This window comes from Falco peregrinus, chromosome 5 (genome assembly GCF_023634155.1).
Source record: "Falco peregrinus isolate bFalPer1 chromosome 5, bFalPer1.pri, whole genome shotgun sequence".
NCBI lineage: Eukaryota > Metazoa > Chordata > Aves > Falconiformes > Falconidae > Falco > Falco peregrinus.
Window position 1 is genome coordinate 101,708,610 of NC_073725.1, and position 23,243 is coordinate 101,731,852.

A 23,243-nucleotide genomic window follows, 5' to 3' on the forward strand; every position below is an offset into this window, starting at 1 on the left:
AAAAAAAATCAGCTATAATTTCTATCAAAAAAAAAAAAAAAGCTTCCAGGTACAGTCTAGTTTGCCACCAGACAGATGAAAGCAATTGCTCTCACATCTACATCCCAGGGATGCCAACTACTCTTAGTCATGCCAACAGGAGACTTTCAGATACACTAACGGATATTTGTCTTAATACTGATCAGTTCTCGGCGTTTCATCCAGACCATGGTGGAAGCAAGTTCCTTCCTCTGACCACAGTACTAAATAAATTTTAATGCCTGCTATTCAAGAACATCCCCTTTCTGCGAATACGATTAAAGCAGCGACGTCCCCTCGCTGCACTTGTGGTCTTGCAGAAGGGGAATGGTCAGCGCACTCTCAGCCAGTGCCCACAGAACTTTCTACCTGTAAGAAAACAGGAATATACAGAGAGGATTCTCCATCCTTAAGAAGGAACGTCCATCTCCAGAGTGTTTGATAAGCTGGTCATGGAATCAGGCAGAGACTAGAAGAAACTTGGAAGGATCGTGAGGAATAAATAAATAAGTCTTCCCTGCAACAGGGATTTTCATAATGAAACCTGTTTTGTGCAAATTTTTAAATGCAACAGAACCCTGTTGTAGTAACAGATTTTTGCCACAGGAGAGGGGCATGGACGGAGGGGAGAGGGGCCATGCCTAAACACCCAAGATGATTCCAGCGAGGGGCCTTTAGCGTGTGTCGCAGGGGAGCGGGATGCCGGTATCTAGAACACCAAGGACAGACAGATGGGAAGAGACGGGCACTACCAGCTTTCCACCCTCACTGCACCTGCACAGGGCAGTGCCTCCTGCCCAGCCATGCAAGGACAAGATGAAGATGTTAAACAAGTCAATCACCTATGTTTAGCTCTATTTTGAAGTCTTGATTATTGCTCCAATAAAAGCAGACTTTCAGAGATACACTCGGAGAAAGCAGATCACATCCAACACCCAGGAGCACGACCGAGAAGCAAAGAGGACGTGGAGCCCACTTACCCCACAGCCTCGGTCAGCCACACGGGCACAGGCTGCACTCTCAGCACAGACACCTGGACTCTTGTCACTACGACTCCAGGAGAGCCACCAAGTCCTCCTCCCTTTGCCAATGGGTGCCGGATTCAGAATTAAGCCCCCAGCCACCCTGTTACAGGAAAGTACAGAGATAATTCTGCAAAAATAGGGACAGACATTAACAGTCTGCAGAGCCGTAAATCCAGCAGAGAGCCTGTGGCTTCTGGCAGGCACTCAGTGAGTTGGAGAGGCCACAACTACACCTCGCTGCCTGGGGCACAAACTCCATCCGTCAATGCACAAGGGAACAACGCTACTCTGCCACTGCACCTGCACCTGCCTCAGACCAAGGAATCACCTCCTGCAGTTCCTAAGGGAATGGGCTTTACTAATTGGACTGTATCTGCTTTTTCGCCCTTTCCATCTGTCAGTCATTTCCTCCACCCAGCTATTTTTGGGCTGATTTAATCAGATTTGGTTGAGACAGAGGCTTCAGAGATGCTAAACCCCTGTAAGTTTTGTGGAAATGGGTGGTCAGGCAGGAGCGAGACCCAAACTGGTGCCCACCTGGGGGAAGAGAGGCAAACTGTCCCCCGTCTTCTCCCCGGCAGCAACCAGCCAGTTCACCTGCTGCTCTGTACAGCAGGACAGGAGCAGGGGGTGGCACTGAGATGCTGGCCATACTCTGGGCACACAGAGTACCTGGGCATATTGCTGAGAGAGGGTCACAGGAGAGAGCTGGCTTCGTAGGAGGAGAGACCAGCATTAGCTCATTGTCACATTGCTCAGAGAACAGTTTAGCAACTGTGCACGGCTCGCACAAAGCCACAGGGCTGAATCGATAGGCCTGGAATTACTGCTATATGCAATCTAAAGAAAGGCAGGGACACGATCCTGCCCTGTTTTAGCTCTGGTCACTCCTGGCTCACGTGATCACATCCTCAGGGAAGTGACAGAGGAGTCAGACCTGTCTACCTGTCCCAGGCACGCAGGACATCAGCGTGGAATTAGCAGCAGGGGGTAAGAACAAGTAGGGTATCCTTATAAATAGGAATTTGCTCCCAGAAGGACAGAGCGCTCTGTTCACAAAGCCCAGGAGCTGAGGAGGGAGCAGCGAGGACCTGCCTAGGGACAGCTGGCAGCTAACTGTGCTTGTGCCCACTCCAGCCTCTCCTTCCTCACACGAATCACCCATTTGCAGGACATCTGACGCTCCTGGAGAACAGCGCACTTGTGCTTCACGGCTTCCTTGAGTTCACAGCTCACCAAATAACCCTTCTATGTGCCACAAGAGGAGAGTCTGGGAAATGAAACTGAGTAGGGTGTAAGCAAGCCTAATGGAAGAGCACACAGCTAAGCCCTGAAGTGAGCTGCGGGGAAAAGCAAACTGTTGTTACAACAACAGAGACATCTACGAGTTATCCCTGCAGACAAAGCAGTGGAGAAAACTTTGCTCCAGTGCTGACAGACGTTTGTCAGTAGAAGTGCACAGAGATACTTCTCCAAGAAAAGCTTTGTCTCAAAGCCACAAAATTAAAACATTCTCCTTTAGCATTTAAATACATTAACTTTCTGAGGGTATTTACAAGTCCAGTTCAGAGCAGCAGAACAGCTAGACACCGGAGGAAGGGGAAGTGGCACAAGGCAGTTGTGCTTTTTCAAAGAGCAGGGCAACTCCTGACCACAAGGAACCAGGAAGATGGATCCTGAGCTGGGTCAGCGGCGACTGAGACGAGCCAGGCAGTGACTCTCACATGATGAATTTGTCCTGAGGGAAAAGGTGAGGGGGTGCTGTCCATTTCCAGTAGGCCCCTGGGCAAGCGCGCACGCTGGTGAGCACGTTACATCCAAGCAGGTGTCGCGCACAAGCTCTCAGAGACTAGAACACTGGGGAGCAAGAGACTTTCACCATCAGACACTCTCCTTTCTACATCCAACATCCAGAACCAGTGGGGACATTGCTGCAAGGAAGTTTCTCAGGTGGGATACTGCAGGAGCGCTCACTAGCCGGGGACAGAAGCTGGCACAGCTGTCAGTGTGGGGAAAGCTTCCCATGTCCCTGCTGAAGTGAGCAGCTGCAGGGGGACTCCCAGCGTTGGCAAGGGCATCTGTGCAAGGCCAAAGACTCCACAAACACGGTGCTTGGTGCTGTCACCTGGCTCTTCAACAGCATCGTTTGGAAACTTGGCACATTCACGTAACACCTGTAGGAAGGAGCTGTGTGGTCCCCCTGACAGTCTGCTAGAGGAAAACCAAAGTTTGGGTTTTTTTGTTTTGTTTTGCTTTTAAAAAGAAAAAAACTGTAAAAAAATATTCTCTGAGATGCAAGGACGCTTGTACTTTGTACTGCCTCGGACATCTCTGTTCATGTCACCCGCGGGTTCCTTGGAAAGTCTGGTTCCAATGGCAGCAGGACACCCTGTGTATAGCTAGGACGAGCACTGTCCCTGTTCAGCCAGGGGAGAGCAGTCTGTCTGCACCTGTCACAAATCCGTGACTTTATTCTCCACAGCTGCTGCAATCTGTTGTAGTCTATATCCGAGCTGCATCTTCTGTGCCGTTGGGTCTTCTTCCAAGGCAGTAATGATCTACAACGAGACAGAGCTCACTGGCAGCCTTTCTCCTGCACACAACACTGCCAGCCAGCTCAACTCCATGCACGGGGGGGAGCCCCAGGCTGGAATCCAGCACGCTCAAGACTAGAGCGGCTATGCAGTAATTCATCTCAAATTAACCACCAAGTAAGTATTCTAGATTCATCCTAATAACTTACAAGCTCCGTAGCGCAGAATGAATGCTAAACTTCTCACCTGAAAATGATCTCTTTAGTAAATGAATCTGAACTGCATTTCATTTCTGAGTATTTGGATATCAGCGTCAAAAAAAAACAAAAAAAGAAAAAAGCGTACACGAAATCCCAACAACCTTCAAGTTAGAGATAAATCCTTTTTTGTGACTTCCTCCCTCCCTCTGATAAGGATAAAGCAAACATATGACATGGAAGTTACACATGCCAATGAAACAATACACAGCGTTGTAATAGTCTGGCTGCTCTTGATTACTAATTCTTGGAGGTTTGTTGATTGGGTGGTAAAAGGAGAAGGGCATGTGTTTCTAGCAGGTATGAACACACTCACCTGGTCATAGTACTTATTGATGTATTTGTACAATTCATGTAGAGCCACCAGGGAATTGAGGTCACCTGAGTAATTCTGAACATAAGAGAGGGAGTTAGACAAAACTGTGAGACACCTAACAATTGTTCTTCTAAATTCTGCATCCTCTCAACTCATTAGGAAATGTGCCTGTTGCACAAAGCAACCAGTTAGTTCGAGCAGGGTTGGGGGCGGGGGATATAATAAATAAATAAAGTCACACAATCCTTGCCCTGAAACATTGACTACACTTTTCAGTGCTAGCTGGGCAGACCCTCACCCTCCTTGTTGTGCCACAAAGCAGAGCAGCACTGGGAACGGGCAGCGTGTTTGAGCCAAAGTGCACACTCAGCTGGAGTATCTCGTCTTTGCATTACTAACTTTCTCTTAGATGCACAGGTGAGGGGCCAAGGTGACTTCTGAAATAATTTTTTTTTACTTACCCGTGATAGCTCAGCCAGGGCAGAGTTCATCTCCTGGTCACTGGCAGAGATGGTCTGACGAATGTCCGCATAATACCTACACCACGGTACACAGGCAATTAGCGTAATGTTCCTCCTACCCTCCTTGTTACTGCTTAAACTATGACTCCTCACATTCATTGCTTACCTTTCCACCATCTGCTTGTAGCGAGGAATGTCCCGGGCATAAAGCAGCTTATTGATCGGAGAATCCTTGAACATCCAAAACCAGAACTGATTACAAAAAGCTCCTTCATCATGCTGTGGACTAACCTTAGCAGGTAACATCATCACCGCTATTTTCTGTCTTTCACTCAGGATCGGGAATTTTGTCCTCGCATGGAGAGACACTTCAAACACCAGGCTCCCCTTCTAATAACGCAGTCTGAGGAGCCACGAGGTGTGTTGCTGAAGGGACCTCTTGGGATCCCTAGTCCAGCCTTCCACTTGGAGCTGGGTGATCACCAGTATGAGATCACATTGGCTTATAACTTTGCATAGCCGATTCCCCAAATCCTCCAGAGATCCACCCATCCTGTCTCTGGTGACCTGCACAGGGCTGTTCCACCCTCGGCACGGGGCTAGTAGTGGTGGTAGGTTTTCCTAATGGGCAACCTGAATCTCCCAAGATGCATCCTGTGACTTACACTGCCTGCCACAGCCAGCTAGTGTTTACACTCTGTCACGTAGCTGTAAGCTGTAAATAAAGAGCATGCAACAACTTCTATATGCTAAACAAAATCAGCTCCTCTCTCCTCTCTTCCCAGGAGTCCCCATCACTCTCCTGTGCTCCAGTGGCACATGGGAGCAAGGACGGGCCACGTCTGCTGTCCCAGTGGTGCTACATACACCTTATTGCCTCCCTGGGGCAGCGCTGCTCAACCACCCGTGCCAACCATGCTCCCCTCTCCCTCTGTACTTACCCGCCCTAACTTATGGTCAGCTATCGTACAGGAGTCCATGAAGGTCTGCGCGATGACCAGGAGCACAGCATCTACGTTATCTGATGTCTGCACATCAAAAACAAACTGGGGATTCTTGATGATGTTGATCCAGAACCGCAGGGGTAGGCTGCAGAGAAGACGGAAACGCAAGAGAGTATCAGCAAAGGTAGCAGCTATGGCGTTGAGATATGGTGCACATTACTCCACCTCTCAGTTTGCCCTCCCAGCAAAACCAGCTTTTCACACCAGGCTTTGCTGCCTTGCACTCCTGTTTTGCTCCTCCTCAGCAGAGGAAGGTGCTATCGCTTTGCCGGTGATCAGCTCTAGACAGCTTAGCAGTGCCTCCTCTGGGGTCCACGGGAACACCGTACCTGTTTGTCTTCCAGATATGGATGGTCTCAGGGTCTGCGATCCCATAGTGTATCGCCTGCTCATCCAACAGGTCAAAGAAGTATTTGACTGCCAGAGGGACAGGGCGGTTGGTACTGAGGATCACCTGGAACAGGTCATCCACGAACTTCTGCAGAGTGCCCTGCAGAGAACCAAGCAGAACAGTCAGCCCAGGCCTCACGCAGATGACAGGTTACCCTCTTCTGCTCAGCAACCTCCCCTCACTGGTCCAAAGCTACCTCTCCTCCACTACAGGGAACAGCAGCAAAGGAGAAAGGTGCCAGCAGTTTCTGGGACAGAGGCCAGGGAGAAACTCACAAACAAAGCAAAATGCAGAGGAGAGTCAGATGTACTCAGAACCGCTGCAGGTAAAGGGGATTGCTGCAGGGGAGAGAGCTTGCCATGTGATGGAATGGCACTGAACCGCAGAGAGGGCCTAGCGGAGGAGGACTGCTGGCTGCCAGCAGTGGGATTCAGCTGCAGAGGAACAAGGCAAAGGGGTTTGTTCAGCAGCAAAAGGAAGTTCAGTAGATGTGGGAAGAACACAGGCACTGCCTGGCAAAGCGCCTGGGCTGTCTCTTGAGGAACAGTACTAATGCAAGCAGAGCACTGCTGGGGAACCTGGATGCCAAAAGCTGATTCCTTCTTGAGAACCGAGCAGAGTGACAAGTTCCTTTGTCTATTTTTTAACAATGATACGGGAATAAGGAAAGAGGAGAATGTGAGCAGGTGCTATGCGTGATTTATGACTGCAGCCGAATCTGTACATGACTGGTGGGTACTATTACATCATCTTGCTGCAGCAGGTAATAGATCAGTTCTATCTTCTTGGCCCTGGGTGGGGTGAAAGGGGAGAAGACACGGCAGCCCATGGACACCGCTGCGAAGCTTTTTTCTGTGGGACACGAAGACAAGCATGGGGTGGACACAAGGATAAAACTATTTCTCATTCTCCTAGAGGCTCTGCAAAACTTAACCCATTAGTAGGAGAAGAAGTTTTGGCACTGCAGTGCCAGAGGGGAAACAACCAGCACGTGCATCAATCCAGGCAAAGGGGCTCTTCATCTTCATATGCATCCCCGCAATCTGCTGGGGGATATGAAGGAAGGTAAGGTCCCAAGCACAACATAATCTGTGCTTCTTCTCACCTTCATTGAGAGCAGACGTGTCAGATAGATCTCCGGGATTGCCTTGGCTCGCTCCCGATCTCTTAAGCTCCCACGCCTATGCTTGGGAAGTTCTGGCTCTTCTGTTGGTTTTACCAGGTGCCAAAGTTTGATCCCACCTTCATCTGCATCCTCCAGCATTGGCGTTTCTAAAACAAGTGATTGTTTAGAAATGAGTGTCAGTTCTCTCACAGCAGAGCTTGGCCAGGTGAGCCCCAAGGAAGCGAGATTTCACAGTATGACAGAAACACAAATGGGAAGTAACCTCTGGAGACCTCTATCCAGCTTTTTGCACAGAGTACAACTGTTGCCCACGCTACAGCACGTTGCCTTTGTCCACTCAAAACCTTCAAGATCTTGGAAACTTCCCCAAACAGAGATCCCCCACCACCCCAGCGATCTGCTCCGGGGCTGCGCCACCATTTTGCTGAAGAAGTTCTTTTCCACAACCAATCTGACCCTGTTAAGCTGCAGCCTGTGGCTATTGTCCCTCATGCCACAGGATCATCCGTGGAGCTGTTTGCTGTGTCAGGCAATAAGGTAACTGCCTGGCGCTGTGTCCCATCGCCCCCTTGGGCCATGCTCAGCACCTGAGGATATTAAGATTCCTACAAGTGGCAGACTGCACTCAGTCCCTAGAGAGTCAGAACTAGAGAACTGTGATTATCTGCATTTTCATGCCCAGCCTGGCTTTCCTCTGCTCTTATACTCTACCCTTTCTCTCATCTCACCTGCCCAAACCTGCAGTTCCCTGACAATCCTACCGGGGTCCAAATCATATATTAGCCTTCTAGAACAGCACAAAGCTGGGGCTATGGCAAGAAACTTGTGCCACTAACTGGCAAGTGCTGTAATATCATTCCACAAGAACAGGACATCAAACTTACTCTCTCCTGGGATGTAATCCTGATTCTCCCTATGGATGTGCTTGGTCAGGCGTGGGACCAGCGCTACTGTTGCTCCATCGGGCACCTGCACATAAGCAAAAAAATCAACATTCAAAACAAATGGCATGTTTCTCCTCAGCACAACAGGCAAGTGCCTGCAGACCAAACCAGACTATATCATTACTAGAAACAGGGACAGAGATAAGGATTTTAGGGCACCATCACTGTCTTTCCTAATGGTGGGAGAATCTTGTTTGTAACAATTAAAAAACCTGATGTGCAAAGTATGATGAAGATAATATTCAGGGACTGAGGTCATTCACATCTAGAACACACTGCAGCAAGGTATGACATATTGGTGCAAGATATGACACGTCGGTGTGAGGTAGTTAAAACACCTTCTTTCCATTCCTAGAAGCTACTTTGCAGATCACGGCGCCACCATCTACTAACTGATTTGGATGGGAACATCCTCAGATCCAGCAGCATTGCCTTCCTTGCAACAGCCATCAGATGTGAACTTGTACGTCTCCCTCCAAGCCCTACACCTGCCCACATCTCAGGTACAGGTAAAGGATGGGGCCAGGCTTGTTGAAGTTGGAGTCCAGGCCACAGCACTGACGTAACTTGAATATGCTGCTGCAAGAAAGCTCCAACCTTTTGGCAGCGATCCACCAGGAGCAGAGCGTACCGGTGTGTAGAAGACAGAGGAGAGACAAGGCAATGGTGGACTGAGTTCTGACCTTGTAATGCTGAAGAGTGTTCAGGCGTTTCCAAGTTCCTTGAACGACAGATGTCACATCCTCATCGGACAGTATCAGATGACCTGCCAGCCCTGATCTCCACTCTACAACCATTAAAACACAGAAAACAAAGATAAACTGTTAATTTGAGGCATCTTTGACATCTGCTGTGCTTCAACCTGGTTGACCTTGTTAAACACCCACTGATCCTCGTCAACGTTTACCCATGCTACTTCATGGACAGCATAACCTGAGCAGGTGCCTGTAACAATGCCGAGTCCTGCAGTCACAGGGCAGTCTGAGCACAGTGACAGACAGCCTCATGGCCTCCCAGTTTCCACTTGTCAAGTTCCTACAGATTCATCACATTGTGATTCAAACCACAAATACGCACCTACAGTCCTCGTTAGTTACTATTCCCCCAGTACCTGCTCATCTATAAATTTCACCGCTATTCAGCAGCAGCCAAAGAAGGAAGGAGATGGAAAACTGAGTGGTTTCCTTCACAACGTAAGTCCTACCTTTATTAAACACTGTGGGCAAAATCTTCCCTGACATACATTATTGAGATGCTGCCATTGACTTCACTGGCAGGAAGAGCCAGTCTATGGCTATAGCATCTCTGTGCCACACTCAAATTTCCTCCCCTCCTACACATTCTTCATGCTTTTTTTCCCCTGCAGTCCCCTTGCCCAAGCCATTGCCATGGTCTAAGTCTGGCAAAGAACACCATGAAATGGAAGGGGCTGGACCCAACTGCTTCTTTCCCACCCCTGCCTCTTGCTGTAAACCTCCTTCCTGCATCGTGCCCTGTTGTGTCCAGCCAGAGCGCAAGATCTTTGGTCAGTGACTCTGCATGCTCAGCAGAGCACGACAAGCATCGTGCCTGCCAGGGTGCTGTGCACAGATTGCAACGACCACTCTTCCACTTCCTCACTGGGTTTTGGCACCAAGGAGTTCTGCTCACCGAGGTCCAGGGTGTCTGGGTCTGGTCGGTGACAGTACGGTGTCCCTTTATAGATCTGATCTAGGATTTTCTCCTTCACCTGTGTTATGGTGTCACAGTCTAGCACTTTTGCAGAAATCCCTTGGGAGTCCTCTGCCCCTCCTGCAGCAACTCCTGCTTGGGTCAAAGCATTTAAGGTCTGGGGAAGAAAAGAAAAGGTCACAGCTACTCAGCTGATAAGATTTCATCTGACACATTTACACCTTTGATGGTCAGCATTAAGGCAAGTTAACAGCTAGTCCTTTCACTGGAAGAGTTTCAGAAAAGAAAACATCACAGATGTTAAACACCCTGTTCTCAGTCTTTTGTCAAGAGCTAGAAGCCAGTTCAAAGGCCTTGGGGAGGGGTTTAAACGCGCCATCAGTAACTTCATCCCCTTATTTCTACACACATAGCACAGCACATACACCAGGTGTATACTGTAGCACATACTTGTGGGAAGGTTCCTATCAGCCTAGGGCAAAAGTGCCTGATTTAGCAGAGCTCTTGCTCATCTGTGGAGTTGTGCTGCTGGGATAAACCTGGCTCCCAGGAGACAGTGGCAGGATGCTGCACTTCTGCCTCAATAATGGGAGCAGAGACATTCAGCCCTGTTGCACCCAGAGGGAACAAAACCCGTGGTTCTTACCAGAGTACGGTACTCCAGGTCCTCTCTCAAAAGGCGGTTGTCATTCAGGGTATATTTGGCTTTCCCTGTCACCCAGTCGACCGGCCCTTTGTCCACCTGGTGCTTGATTCCTCGAAACAGCATGTAAAGGGGCTCCCCAACAGAATCCTGGCACAGGAAGGAAAGAGTTTCACCTGAGGGAAATTCAGCTCGCTCCTCCCAGCCGAGCCCAACAGCTTGGAAACAGTGACACCCAAGCAAAGGAGAAGCAGGACCGAGGATACAGCAGCTGAGCCACAGCAGGCAAAGACAGAGCCTCTGCAGACGGCTCCTTTTCCAGGCATGGGGAAAGCACGTGGGCCAACTACCATGTGGATGCACAAGACCAAGGCACTGCTCTGCCTCCATGTCACTGATCTGGGAGACTATCCTTGCCAACCCTGCCCCCCCCCCCGCAGGAAAGGAATTGGATCAGAATCTGTCCTCCCCACTCACAGACCAGCCTATGGCCAGCGTGTCTCAAGAAAAAGGAGCTACACCGAACCCTCCATGATCCGGCAAGACATCCTGGAAACGATGAGTGCTATGAATGCTGATTTAAGCATCCCTGTTCCCAGTGAACAGCCCGGTTCTCATTCCTCACCCTGAAATACAGGATGACTGGCACTATTTCACCTAGGAGCGAGACACAGAGCAAAGCTGTGGCTGTTTCCCCTTGTTTGGCCTCTCCATATCACAAAGGGACAAAGAGCTCACCCTCACAAATGCGTACAGGCAGATGGACATCCAGTTGGTTAACAGCTTCTCTACCACAGTTTCTGTCCTGAAAGAGAGCATGAGGCTGGTCACAGGAATACAGTGCAGAGTAGGGAGGGATCTGGAGATAAAGGTCACTCCCCTTGAGAAGAAAGCACACTAAATGATGATACAGGCTCAAAGCAGAGGGAAATGAAAAAAGGACTTTAGAGACCAGTGAGGTTAATGCTTTTGGTACTACTTCTGTGAGGCACTTTTCAGCCTGAAGGAGGCACCAAATTACAGAAATGGAGAGACAAGCAAGCAGGGGACAGAGGAAAGCCTCTGGCAGGCCTCAAACAAGGGAGTTTGTTCAGACCAGGAGGATGGACCAGATAGGAGGCTAATGGGAATCCAAACGCAGGAGATATTTCAGTTTAGCTTCCAAACATGGCACAACTGCGAGCCCAGAGACCTCTAAACAGCAAAGCATGATTAGCAGACTTGGCAGAGCCATAGCACCTGAACACAAGGAGAGAGTTAATGCACAGCAGCTTCAAAAGAAGAGGAATTTGAGGTAGGCAACTCCAGCTTCCTACCCTTTTCACACCTTTCCTGCTATATTCCCTACCAGCTGGGGACTGGAGAGAAGGCTGTCGTTACTGCTTCCTCCCATTTGATGCATGCTGTCTGGATACACACTGGTCTTAAAATTGCAGCCCATGCCATGATGCTATCCTACTCACAGGAACTTCAGAGCTTGCCAGCTGGGCAGAAAGGCTCTGTCCCCTCAGGCAGCTAGCAGTGGGACCATAGCTGGCTCACCTCCGCAGCATCAGCTTGGGGTTCTTGGCCACATACTGCTCCACAAGGTCATTCAGGAGTGTTTTGAGGATGTCGGTGAAGTACTCCAGCTTCCCATGCAGTGACACAGTGAGCAATGATGCCACGTAAGCCCGATCTCTTGGAGAGAAAGTGCGCTGGATTTCCAGAGTGTGGATGAACTGGTGGGGAGAGAGATAAGCCAGTGTGTGAATCTGCTGAAAACAAGTCACAGCTACTGGCCCTTGGAAGTAGTGGCGCCGCAGGGAGCTTATTCAGGAGTGAACTTTAACAGACACTGCCCAATTCCTGCCACCAGCTGCCAGTGACATGGCCCTGACCCCACAGCAGGCTGCAGGCAGGGAGAGGAACGTAAGTTACCTTGGTGAGGAAGAGCTTGCTGTTGAGCAGGTTGGAGAGCTGGACCAATCCCTGCTCCACAGTTTGGCGCCGGCACTCAGGGATGTCCAGGTCCCTTTGCAGCGGTGACTCACGGTGGCCCGGGAAGAAAATGCGTTCTGCATAGGACTTGTAGTCCAAGAAGGGGATTCCTGTGCCCACAAGGTCACTTGTGAGGTCCATCATCTCAGTCATCAGGTCTGAGGGAAAGGAAACACCCATGAGGTTGAGTACATGATCACACAACTGACGGTGCAGAGCACGAGGTGATGCAGGAGCCAGGGCCAGCAGGATGGGACAGAGACGACGGATGTTTCCTGTCAGGAAGAGTCACATTTGGGTCCCATTGCTAGAACATGTAAAACTAGACTAGGCACTGGGAGAAACTGCATGAGGAAGCTTCCAAGCTTGGGGAGGAACCCAAACGTGAATTTGGTGATTATTCTCATTTACAGTCAGGGGCTGGTTTCCAGTTTTATAAAGAAGCCACCGTTCAGCACAGATCTGTGGTTACAGGCATTACCTACATTAGAGCTAGAGTATTAGAGATCTCCTGCTCCTCACTGCTTCTCACATCGCTTGGAGATGACAGTCTGAGTCACCTGCACAGTTTCGGAGCCTCAGGTCTCCCACATAAGGGCTCACTGCTGTAAGGGGCTGAAATACAAGGTTTGCAGGCCCAGAACACGGGGCGTAATTCAACTATTCTATGATCTCTCCAAGTATGCTGTCTTGATCTTTAGCTCTGCATCTGAGTCTGGAGGATGAACTGGAGAATCAGAGGGGTCTGTGCAGATCACTGTACTCCAGATTAAACAGAAGAATTAAAAAAGGAAGAATGTGGCTATATGTTTCAATGCACTGGCACAGGATAAAGTTATTGCCTGCTCTGAACTCCCCAAACAGGTATGCAGGAATGGAAAGAGAGGTAGGGCTGAGAGTGGTTCTTCAAGCTTCCCTGAAGCTGCAAGAACCTAGGAGCTCAGTGACTGACCTGTGAATTCCTTTTTGCATCTGTCCCGAACACTTGTTTCCAGATTTTCCAGCTGGATTTGAACTTTCTTGTAATCCCTCAGAGCCTGTTTGCTCTTCCTCCTGTAATAAGAAGCAGAATTGTTCCCAGCAGCCCTAGGCCAGGGACTGTCCTTGCTAACTGTTGTGTTGCTGCCAAAGACTCCAGGGTGATTGCTGTTGAGGTGATTTTTATTGAACATCATCTCTGCAGGATACCAAACAGTGCTCCATAAACTAGATGTGTCTCTTGGAGCACTGCTGGGGTGTTGGCTCTGAATGACCCATAGTGCTCCTGTGACCAGCAGGGGCAACATGCCTTATACATCCAACACCACCAGTGGCTCAGAATTTGTCACAACAAAGAAAACTGGGACCTTGTTTAGGCCCAAGAAATACACACTCAGCCAAGTCTACTGAATGATGTTGTGAGGAACTTAAAGACCTCATACAACACCAGAGTTTCTCACCTGTATATGAAGACGATGACCAGAACAATGAGGGCCACAAAGGATGCACCAACACCCAAACCAATCTGTGCCTCCAGCGGGAAGGTGAGCTGGCTTTCTGTGTCATACTGCACTCGGCCCAGGAGGAAGTTCAGGTTCCCCATCTGCACCTGTAAGAAAGCACATGCCACGACACTGGCTTAGTGCAGCAATGAAATGCAAAGCCACAGGACTTCTCCAGAATGGGTACAGGTGGCATACAGCTCTCTAGCAAAGCCATCCCACAGCCCAGCTGCTGAATCCAGCTATACCATTTGCTTTCAGGCAATATTTGGCATGTAGGAGTAGAGCTAAGAGCAGCAGCGGCTTCTTGCCACACCAGTATCTTCCCTGTCCCTCACCAGGGCTTCTGCCTTTCCTCCACTTCCCACCCGATGACAGGATTTCCTGCGGTACTGCCGATTCCCTACCGTGAACTCCGGGAGCAAGTCTGTGCCCTCCCGCTTCGTGCGGTGCCGCGGAGCTGGCTGCTCGGAAGGAGGCTCACAGTAAAGATGATTCCTTGTTAGCGTCTTCACCACACAGATTCCTTCCCCAATCATAGCCATAACTTCATCCTTGGAAATAGCCAGATCTAGATTTTCCCCCTGGAACAGATGTGGAACAGCACACCAAATCAGGGAAAAGACAACTCCCTGTTTCCATGGCTCCAGAGAAGATGGAGGAGACCAAGACTGTAGGATGACAACAGCCTTTTTTCTTCTCTGACTAGGCTCACAGCTGAATTGCCTGCAGAAGTTAATTTTGTAACCTAAAAAAATTCACTTGCATATGATTTAGACTATACCTTTAGGACCTATACTGCACTGTGTAAGTACAGCCATAAATAGCCTATCTTCTTAAGGTCCTTCAGCCACAGCACGACTAAGCTCAACTCTTCATTCTGTGTGTATGCATATACACAAACACCACGTGTATATATTTCAAAAGTTAGTCTCCTGTCAGTTAACCTAAGCACTCAGGTGAGTCAATCAAAGCCTTTCAAAGGTATAACACATTTATGCTATCGTTACCTGCTACACAAATCTGCTGTAAAAATTCTGGGGAACTAAGACTTTTTTCTTTTTTAAATGAAACCATAATGACTGATGTTAATTACGTTTTTATTTTTTAATGCTTTCTAAGCGGAACCCTGCAGTAATGTTTTCATGCTTTTGCCCAGAGCTCTGTCAGGTTGGTAGATCAACCTCCTTGCTCTCTGAAAGCTCGCACCTTGTTGGTTCTCTTTCAGTCTTTTCAAACTGCACTCAATACCAGTGGCAGCAGTCTAGACATTTCTAGACTAGCACACCCTCAGTTTTCACTCACATGTGAAAAGAGAGCAAGTGGAGAAAGTGTGTCTCCAGCTGCAGTCATTAACTTTCTTAATGAGTACTGGACTAGAAAAGTACTTTTCCATACAAAAGAAAATTTTTTCTTGCACAGAAAAACATTGGCCACTCTGCCCTTCTGTATCACCTTTAAAGAATGATTTTCCTACCTTCATCGAGTAACAGATCTTCTCTACTGCCAGGACTCTTTTACTCCTAAGTTACTCTTAGGGGAATTCTAAGAAGTTCTGAAAAAGCTGGCAGCTAAGAATAGGATGTGGGGTTTATTTAGTACTAATATCTCATGTACAAATAGTTTATTAGGATTAAAAGTAAAAAGGCACGAAACTTTCTACAGACCCTGTGAAGCCCTTCACAGTGATTTATGGGCTCAAGAGGCTTGATACACTCTTTTTTCCTCCTCTTAGGTGCCATTTCTTATAGGCCAAAGTAGATGTGCTGTGACAGGCTGTAAGCCTGTCAAATGCTTTAAAACCTTGGATGCTGCGCCACACCAATTTAAAACGTTCAGGTTACAAACAACTTTGCACAAGGAACATTATTTCCAGCTGGCTTTTGTGTTACCTCCACAGAGATGACGCTTCCTGGCTTGTGGCGATATGGTTTGGCAGGGTCTTCAGCGTTCAAAGGTTTTAGGATGGGGTTGACTTCATAAGAGAAGGGCATGGGATGCAATGAGTTGAAATCAAAGCTCAGATTATCCAGAATAAATTCCAGTTTGATATGGACACTCCGCAACAGCAGGTTAATGGCTGGAGTTTTGCACAGGATCAGGTAGGATGAATTAACAAGACATGGTTCTTCAAACTAAATGCAAAAGGTGAAAGAAGTGTCAGTAATGAGACACTAATGCTTCTCCTGCAGCTTTGCAATACTTCCCAACCCTGAGAAATCTGAGGTCACTCTGCACTCCTCTCATCCGGAGCGATGCCAGAAGAACTCTGCCTAACTGTAGAGGGAAAAATCTAACATCTGAGGAATTCCCTATGCTCCTCTAACGAAAGTTTTCATAGCGCTGGTTTTGTTGCAAGCACCCAGGTCTCAGCGGTGGGAATCAACTCTGACATTCCCCTGGCAGCAAATTCTGGAAAGGCATCAGCTTTAGATCTCCCCGCTCTAACAGAAGGGGACCCAAGACCTTCCATGCAAGGCTGACTTCCTAGCCTGAATGCTTCTGCGAAAGAGGCATTTCTTTGTCTGGTTGCATGTTTTATACATTTGGTGAAAAAGTATTAGAGCAAATTTTTTCCCCCACTACAGCCACAAATGCCTTCCTAAGAACATGGGTAAACCCAGCTATTATTGATGCACGTGCATCAGGAGCACATTCTCTCAGTTTACATACAGGAAGCCCTCTACAATTTCCACTATTTAATGCAAGCCCTTCTTGTGCTTTGGCTGCCAAACACCCTCTACCTCTGCAAATTCTGCTGCAAGCTCTGTGACTTTGATGATCACAGCAATAGGTCTGTAGTAATCCATCTCAGGACACCGGCAGTAGAAGAAACTGTTGGTGGAACTGGTAATTTCACTGAACTCTGCCTGTTTTTGTATCTCGTGATATAGTGAAAGACAGTCCAGGGGCTAGAGAGATGGCCTGAACTATACAAAAGGAAGAGTCTGGAGCATGGACATACTGAGCCACACAAGCTCTCTGGCTCAGCTGTGGATTTCTTATCTCCGCACTGCTGCCCTGCTGTTTCTGTCCCACATCACAAGTCCTGCACACCTCTAAGCAGAGGGAGACCCAACTCATAGAAATGTTTGTGAAAGTCCTTAACCTCGCAGTCTGGCAGAGAACGCTTCCACTTGGCCAAGAGCGTTGGTACGATCCAAGCAGATAACAGTAAGTGAGGGAGAAAAGCCCTAGGGACAGGAAGTCCACCTCTTCAGAGCAACACATCAACCCTTATGCACTCAGTTTCATGAGCACTTTGCCATTGCTACCTGCTGGACGCTGCACAGAGCATCCTCGGTGCACTCAGTGTCTGGGATGATTCTGCGCCACCGTCCCAGTCCTCGGCGCCGGCGTTCAGATGGAGAAACTGTAACTCGGATCTTCGGTTTCTGTACAACGTCCAAGTTGTATCCATGAACTCTGAGTACTCTCCCTCCGCTGAAAGAGAAAAGCAGCTGATCTTACCCACCTGTTATTCATCAGCTTGGTTTTGCCCATGCTCCCACCCTTCTGCTTATGCTTATCCCTGCAAGCCTGGTGTTACTCCAAAGTGCAACTCAATAAACAGGTGCTGCTGGTGCCATAGTACCTCCCTCAGCACACAGCCCTGGGGAAGGTGCACTCAGTCTTTCTACCTGAGGAAGCTTTTAGGTGGCTCTGCAAAAGTAATGTTGGGATCCAGAGTGTATCTGAAGAGGGTTCCTTCCAGTCTCCGCTCTTGGTCCCCGTATTTGATAGTGACTGGGAGTTCTGCGGACACATTGCTGGGACTCGTCTGGCACGCCAACTGATCCTCCGTCATCTCAGAGAGGCTTGGAGAGACGAAAGAGAGAACAAGGGATTAACAGAGCCACTGCAGAGACAGATTTTTATAGTACTATGCTTTGTTCTTTGCAGACAGTTTGCAAACCTCTTCTGGTATTTTCCTAAATTTAATGCTGAAAGGTCTCGTGCCTTATCTAAGCAAGCAATAATTGCTGAGCAGTTGTCAGTCAGCAGCACATGGACAAAAAGCAGGTACAGCCACTGTCCAGACTGAAAAGACTGGAAGCATGCTACCAAGGCACGTGCACCTTCTCACCAGCCGTGCTGTCAGGTGTACGTGTCCCAGGACGTAAGAGAACAAGCAGCTCTTAGTGTTAGTCTGCAGGAGCCAACTGCAGTTCCCCATCAGCAAAAGCAGAGCTGTCAGAATGGGGTACAGTCCTGCCAAGAGACATGCAGAACAGAGCCCATGTAGCACTGTTCACATCCATGGGAACGTGGGCAGGAACGTGAGATGGTCGAGGTTGCTGCCACGACCCTCAAGGAGAGGATCTCCTGGAACACAGAGGAGAGCAGAGCTCCAACAGCCTGTGCTAAGGGCTGAGCCTGGCAGCATCGCACCCCCCCTGGGCTCTGGGAAGGACTCAGGGCAGTGCACAGCCAGCACATTGGCAGGCTCTGATCTTACATGTGGCAAGGGAGGTCTCCAAGCAGGACACTGATCTCACTAGGATGCCCAGTCAGCAGCTTTGAGCCCAGAAGGGTAAGGCAGGTTCCTCCCGCTTTGGGGCCCCGAGTTGGAACAATGGATTTCAGCTCTGGGTTCTAGAAAAGAGGGGGGGGGGGGGGGCAGGAAGAAAAAAACCAAAACTGAGGTGAGTGACAAGGACCTCAAATGATAAGGCAAGGCAAGGAAACAGCAGAACATGTTTTCAGTGACCTCCGGTGCCCTGCAAATAGAAACTGCAGATCCCAATCAGGCCTCAGCTAGGCTCCAACAGCTACCGTACAGAGCAGAGAACAGAGGAGGGGTCAATCACACCACACCGGCAAGAACCACGAATCAGGGACCAGCCTTTCCACAGACTGCAAAAGGCAGATGGATGCTGCAAAGAGCAGAGCTGTGAGCCTCACACACAAACCCTAGGATTAACAGTTCAAAGGGATTGTTCAGATCAGTAACTGGATTAATAACTCAGGTTAGGAAAAACAAGGTAGCAAATAAATTGTCTGTTTGTCTAGTAGACGAGATTACCAGCAGGGAGCCCTAAGAATTTGTGTTGAGACCTGTGCTGTTAAACATACTTGTAGGTGACCTGGAAAGGAGATATGAAGTTTGATAAATTAATCAGACTAACAAAACCAGTACCACTGAGGAACTGCAGCAAAATTTAGAGGAACCAGGCAGAGTGGCACAAGTCACTGCTGATCAACAAAGAGCAAGAGACATGAAGTGAGAAGGAGCAAGGAGACTGGAGCAAAAAAAACCCAACCCAACCATACATAAACAGTCCTGAGTTCCAAAATAGCTCCTGCCCATTCAAGAGTGCTTTGGTACCTGTAACAACTCTACCAGCTGTGAGCACAGATTTCAACAAAACCACACCAAGTAGTAGGAATTACTGGGAAGGAAATTACTGGGAATAAAAAAAGATTTTTATGCCACATTAAAAATTCCTTTTGCATTCACATCTTGATTATTAGTATGCAGTCCTCATCACCCTGCCTCAAAATGGTGATAATAAAACTAAAACCAAGAGCAACAAGCATAATCTAGTATATAAAACGGTTCTATACAGCCAAAAATGGAATAGCCTAAGAATTTTCAGGCATCTCCTTCCCATGGAAGGGGGGAGACATGCAACTAGGTACATAACTTGTAAGTTGCACAGCAAGAATGAAAAGCAAGTAATTGTATCCCAAAACTACTTACATATTATTTCATAGTTGTTTGGTTTAAGATATCAATAAGTTATCAGAAATGTGTTTAAAAATTATAGGAAATATTTCTCCACACAATGCACAGTAACTTTGGACTTAACTGCTACCAGCTGCTGCTGAAGGTCAGATGCTAAAAGTATGTTCAAGTAGCAGTTTGCAAATTAATTAAAAAAAAGTCATAATTCTTGGTAAGATGTTAAGTAATCAATAAAAAAAATGTATCTCCAAATCAGAAAGGCACCCTGTACTTTTCCTTTTTCTTTAAGCATTTAAGTGACCATTGTCAATTAAAAAAAAAAAAAACAAACCTCACTAGACTACAGAATCTTTAGTGTTACTCAGTACTGCTGTTCTTATAATCTAAAGGGGGGGGGGGGGGGGGGGGGGGGGGGCAAAGAAAAAACAAAACAAGAAATTCTCTCCCCAAAACGTCCCACAACACAAACACCAGAAAAGTCAGATAAAAATACCAGTAGTGAGTGCCTGGTAGAGTCCCCTAAAGTTCATGCAATAGCCATTTAGCAGAGACACTGGAAGAACAGGGAGAGGTATTACAGAAGCAATAGCTACATTACCTGATAGGTGAAAATATGCCCAGAAACGCCACGTCCTCCTCCAGGCACTTCCACCACAATGTGCCCAAATCTCTCCGTCCAGCTCCCGCCAGTGACGCATACAATACTGCAGGGCAATCCAAGAACAGTGTCACACCGTGGAAGAGCAGATGAGCTGTATCCATTGCATCGTGTCCTAAAACCACCTAGCAACCACAGCGCCTTTCTCCTTTCAGTCTTAACACATGCTCAGAATAGACAACCAAACATTGAGAAACACCTTTAAAAGCTGGAATAGGTGCAGCAGAAAAAAGCAGGGGGCAGTTCCAAACAGGCCTATCCTATCCAAAATTTCTGGGACAGACAGGATGAAACCCACCACATCACAGACACATGAAGAGTCCAAGAACTCTGTTGTCCAGAGTTGATCAAGTCAGCCACATGTGGAGTGACCCCAAGCTCGCAGTGGTCAATCCACGCGTTAGCACTGTGGCTGATGCAGAAGAAAACTCAGGACTGTAGGTTCAGCTGGTGCTGGCCTTCAGCCAAGGCCTCTGGAACCAGCCAGGATCCCCTGATCAGCACCACCCATTCTCCCCAGCCATAATTTGGTATGGGAGATGCCAACAAGATGAAGAGTCAGGTTGTACTTGGAACAGGGCAGCAAGGAATCCTGTGTTACAGCACTGATATGCTAACAGAAAAACTACTCTGCAGGAGACTTCCCAGCCTTCCCACCCGACAGGAGATTAATCGTGTCTGGGCTTTGCTCAGGAGTGGGTTCCAGGTTCACAGCTATATCCCCTCAACCAAAAAGGCTCAGGAATTTGAACTGAGCCAGGGCAGTCCCAAGCCAGGACCCTGTGATGCCAGGTGATTTACAGATACAGAACAAAGACAGTGCTAACCCCAGAAAGATTATGCTCTAATTCTAGGATGAAAACAGAAAGCAGATGGATCCAGACAAACAAGGCGCACAGACGGGACAACACTGCTCAACACAGCAGGCCATTTCCCAGCAGGATCTTACCTGGCTCCCAGAGAAAAGGGTGCTACAACTACTGCTACCATGGAATGGAAAAATATGGGTTTGTGATAGCTCTGATGAGAGGTTACTCACAATTGCTCTCCTCTTCTCCTGTCAGTTGCTTGGCTCCTCTCCCTCCCTTGTCCAAGGCTCCCACCTACTTGCCCTGCCACAGGCCAACTACACAAATCGCCCTTTCTACTCGTTTCCTAGCTATCCCCCAGTCACACCTCCCGCAACACCTGACTACACTGCCTAGTTTTGTGGTCCTGCCCTGACCAGACACACCAGATACCCAGTTCTCTATTACTGACATAGCTGGCATCAGCAGGACAGGTCTTTCTGCTTCTCATCCTCTTCCTTGCCACTACTTTTACGAGCACTGTGTGACCTGCCAGGCACTTCTAGCCACCAGCAGGATGGCATAAGGCCCACCAGGACTCCCTAGTCTGTCCCTAGTTGAGAGGGTCCTTTCATTGGGTTTGTTTCTGGGAGGTAGAAGTCTGGCTGGCAAGTGAAGAATGGCAGTCTAGGGGTGTGCCCGTTCAAGCAGAGGCAAGAATCTGTGCCGTACCTCCAGCCATGCATTCCCATCCTCACCCTGTGTTAACACGGTCCAGGATATTTTCCTGGCAGTGACACTTGCACAACCCATGTCCTTTGCTTTGTTAAAATCACCCTGTGACTGGGAGAGACTCCCATGAAACTGCACGGTTCCGAGCCTGTGACTGCCTGATCTGGCTGGCCTGCGGGCTCTGTGCTGGCAGCGTGGTCGGTATGCGACAGCACCATTTGGCCATCGCCTTGTACACAACTATCTCTCTAAGGTCACTGCCCGAGTAACTAATCAGACATTGACCTTACTCAGGGGCATTCCCTGGGGAATGGGCAAGGCTCAATACCTGCTACAGCAAAGGCAATGACATCTCAGGCTGGTGTCAGCAGCCAAGGGAAAAGCCAGCACCTGCCTCCGGGAGGAGGTTTCACAGATACTCTACCTGCTAGAGATCTCATACTCTTGAGCATCTACGGCACAGGGAATTCCTGCAACAGTGACAGTTTCTGCAATGTCTTGATGTTTCTGCCCGAGGTTTGAGCCAGTGATGGTGATTCTAGTGCCACCTTCCACTGGTCCAGACAGGGGGTACACCTGCAAAGACATCCGCGCACGTGTAAATGTCACAGTATCTCAGACCCCTGCAGTCTGGCGACTGATCTACAGCACAGGGCCCTTCATCTGCCCCATTACAAACTGCCTAGCTGGTTCACTGCTATGGATTCCTTTTACTGGCTTGGACCAACAACAGGCTGCACCCTCATCAGAAGAAAGGCCATAAAGAACACCACAGTCAGAGCCTTCTTCCCCATACCTCACTGTTGCCAGCAGTCCCCCCCAGAGGTGATAATCCGCTATAGACTTCTAAGGCAAGGACTGCCCTGCTTTGCCTTCTCATCAACATGCTGACCACTCCACAGGACATTTCTGCCGAAGAGTGGGAATGCACAAGCCAATACATGTTACTAGTATTGAAGCAGCAAGCACCATTCCCCCCTCAGCATCAGTACGACAATGAATTGCATGCTGCACAAACGTCAAAGCTCTGTCCCTGAGCGGCAACCAAGATAAACTGAGACAAGATGCAGCACATGGATGTTGTGTGCCACCAGAGGGAGGACAAGCTGACAGCAAAAGGGACACATGGCTACAGACACTTGTCATGTGGCAGTTAGCAAGAAACATTTAAAATAAACAGACAAAATAATTAATTCCAGCGATCTGTCATGCCTCTCCCACCCTTGCTGTGCTGTTGCCATTAGGTTTTGCCCTCCTTTGTCCCAGGCTCAGTTGGGCCAACCTATTTCAGGGTCTGGCTCAGGACAGTTGGAAGATCCAATTTGTGGACCCTTTCCCAGCTCCTGAATGGTTGTGTTCCTTCCGGTGTGCCTGTTTCGGCTTGCACAAGACACAAATATATCTTTCCCCACTGTTCTCTACCAGCAAACTGAAAGCCCAGCATAGAAGTCTAGCATTCTCACAACACTGAGGGATCACAGTAGAATAGGACTAACTTGCTCTTCAGATGGCCAATGTATTATTG

General features: G+C 48.5%; 1 protein-coding gene across 3 annotated transcripts in view; it reads right to left on the minus strand.

The window, feature by feature from the left end:
* Positions 1-23,243, minus strand: part of PLXNB1 (plexin B1) — an 82,093-nt gene continuing 58,850 nt past the window's right edge. For 2 of the 3 annotated variants that reach the window (XM_055806129.1, XM_055806130.1), the window contains 22 exons: positions 22,143-22,294; positions 20,139-20,244; positions 18,311-18,447; positions 17,493-17,669; positions 17,127-17,295; positions 15,744-15,986; positions 14,259-14,435; positions 13,810-13,958; positions 13,323-13,423; positions 12,311-12,528; positions 11,933-12,111; positions 11,129-11,195; positions 10,394-10,540; positions 9,727-9,904; positions 8,760-8,863; positions 8,017-8,101; positions 7,112-7,278; positions 5,945-6,105; positions 5,553-5,700; positions 4,778-4,842; positions 4,612-4,687; positions 1-4,225 (listed from right to left, as the gene is read on the minus strand). In XM_055806129.1, coding sequence (XP_055662104.1) covers positions 3,941-4,225; positions 4,612-4,687; positions 4,778-4,842; positions 5,553-5,700; positions 5,945-6,105; positions 7,112-7,278; positions 8,017-8,101; positions 8,760-8,863; positions 9,727-9,904; positions 10,394-10,540; positions 11,129-11,195; positions 11,933-12,111; positions 12,311-12,528; positions 13,323-13,423; positions 13,810-13,958; positions 14,259-14,435; positions 15,744-15,986; positions 17,127-17,295; positions 17,493-17,669; positions 18,311-18,447; positions 20,139-20,244; positions 22,143-22,294 — 3,291 coding nt within the window. In that variant the 3' untranslated portion in view covers positions 1-3,940. The remainder of the gene's footprint in view (positions 4,226-4,611; positions 4,688-4,777; positions 4,843-5,552; positions 5,701-5,944; positions 6,106-7,111; positions 7,279-8,016; positions 8,102-8,759; positions 8,864-9,726; positions 9,905-10,393; positions 10,541-11,128; positions 11,196-11,932; positions 12,112-12,310; positions 12,529-13,322; positions 13,424-13,809; positions 13,959-14,258; positions 14,436-15,743; positions 15,987-17,126; positions 17,296-17,492; positions 17,670-18,310; positions 18,448-20,138; positions 20,245-22,142; positions 22,295-23,243) is intronic. The other variant, XM_055806131.1, reaches the window with a different exon arrangement.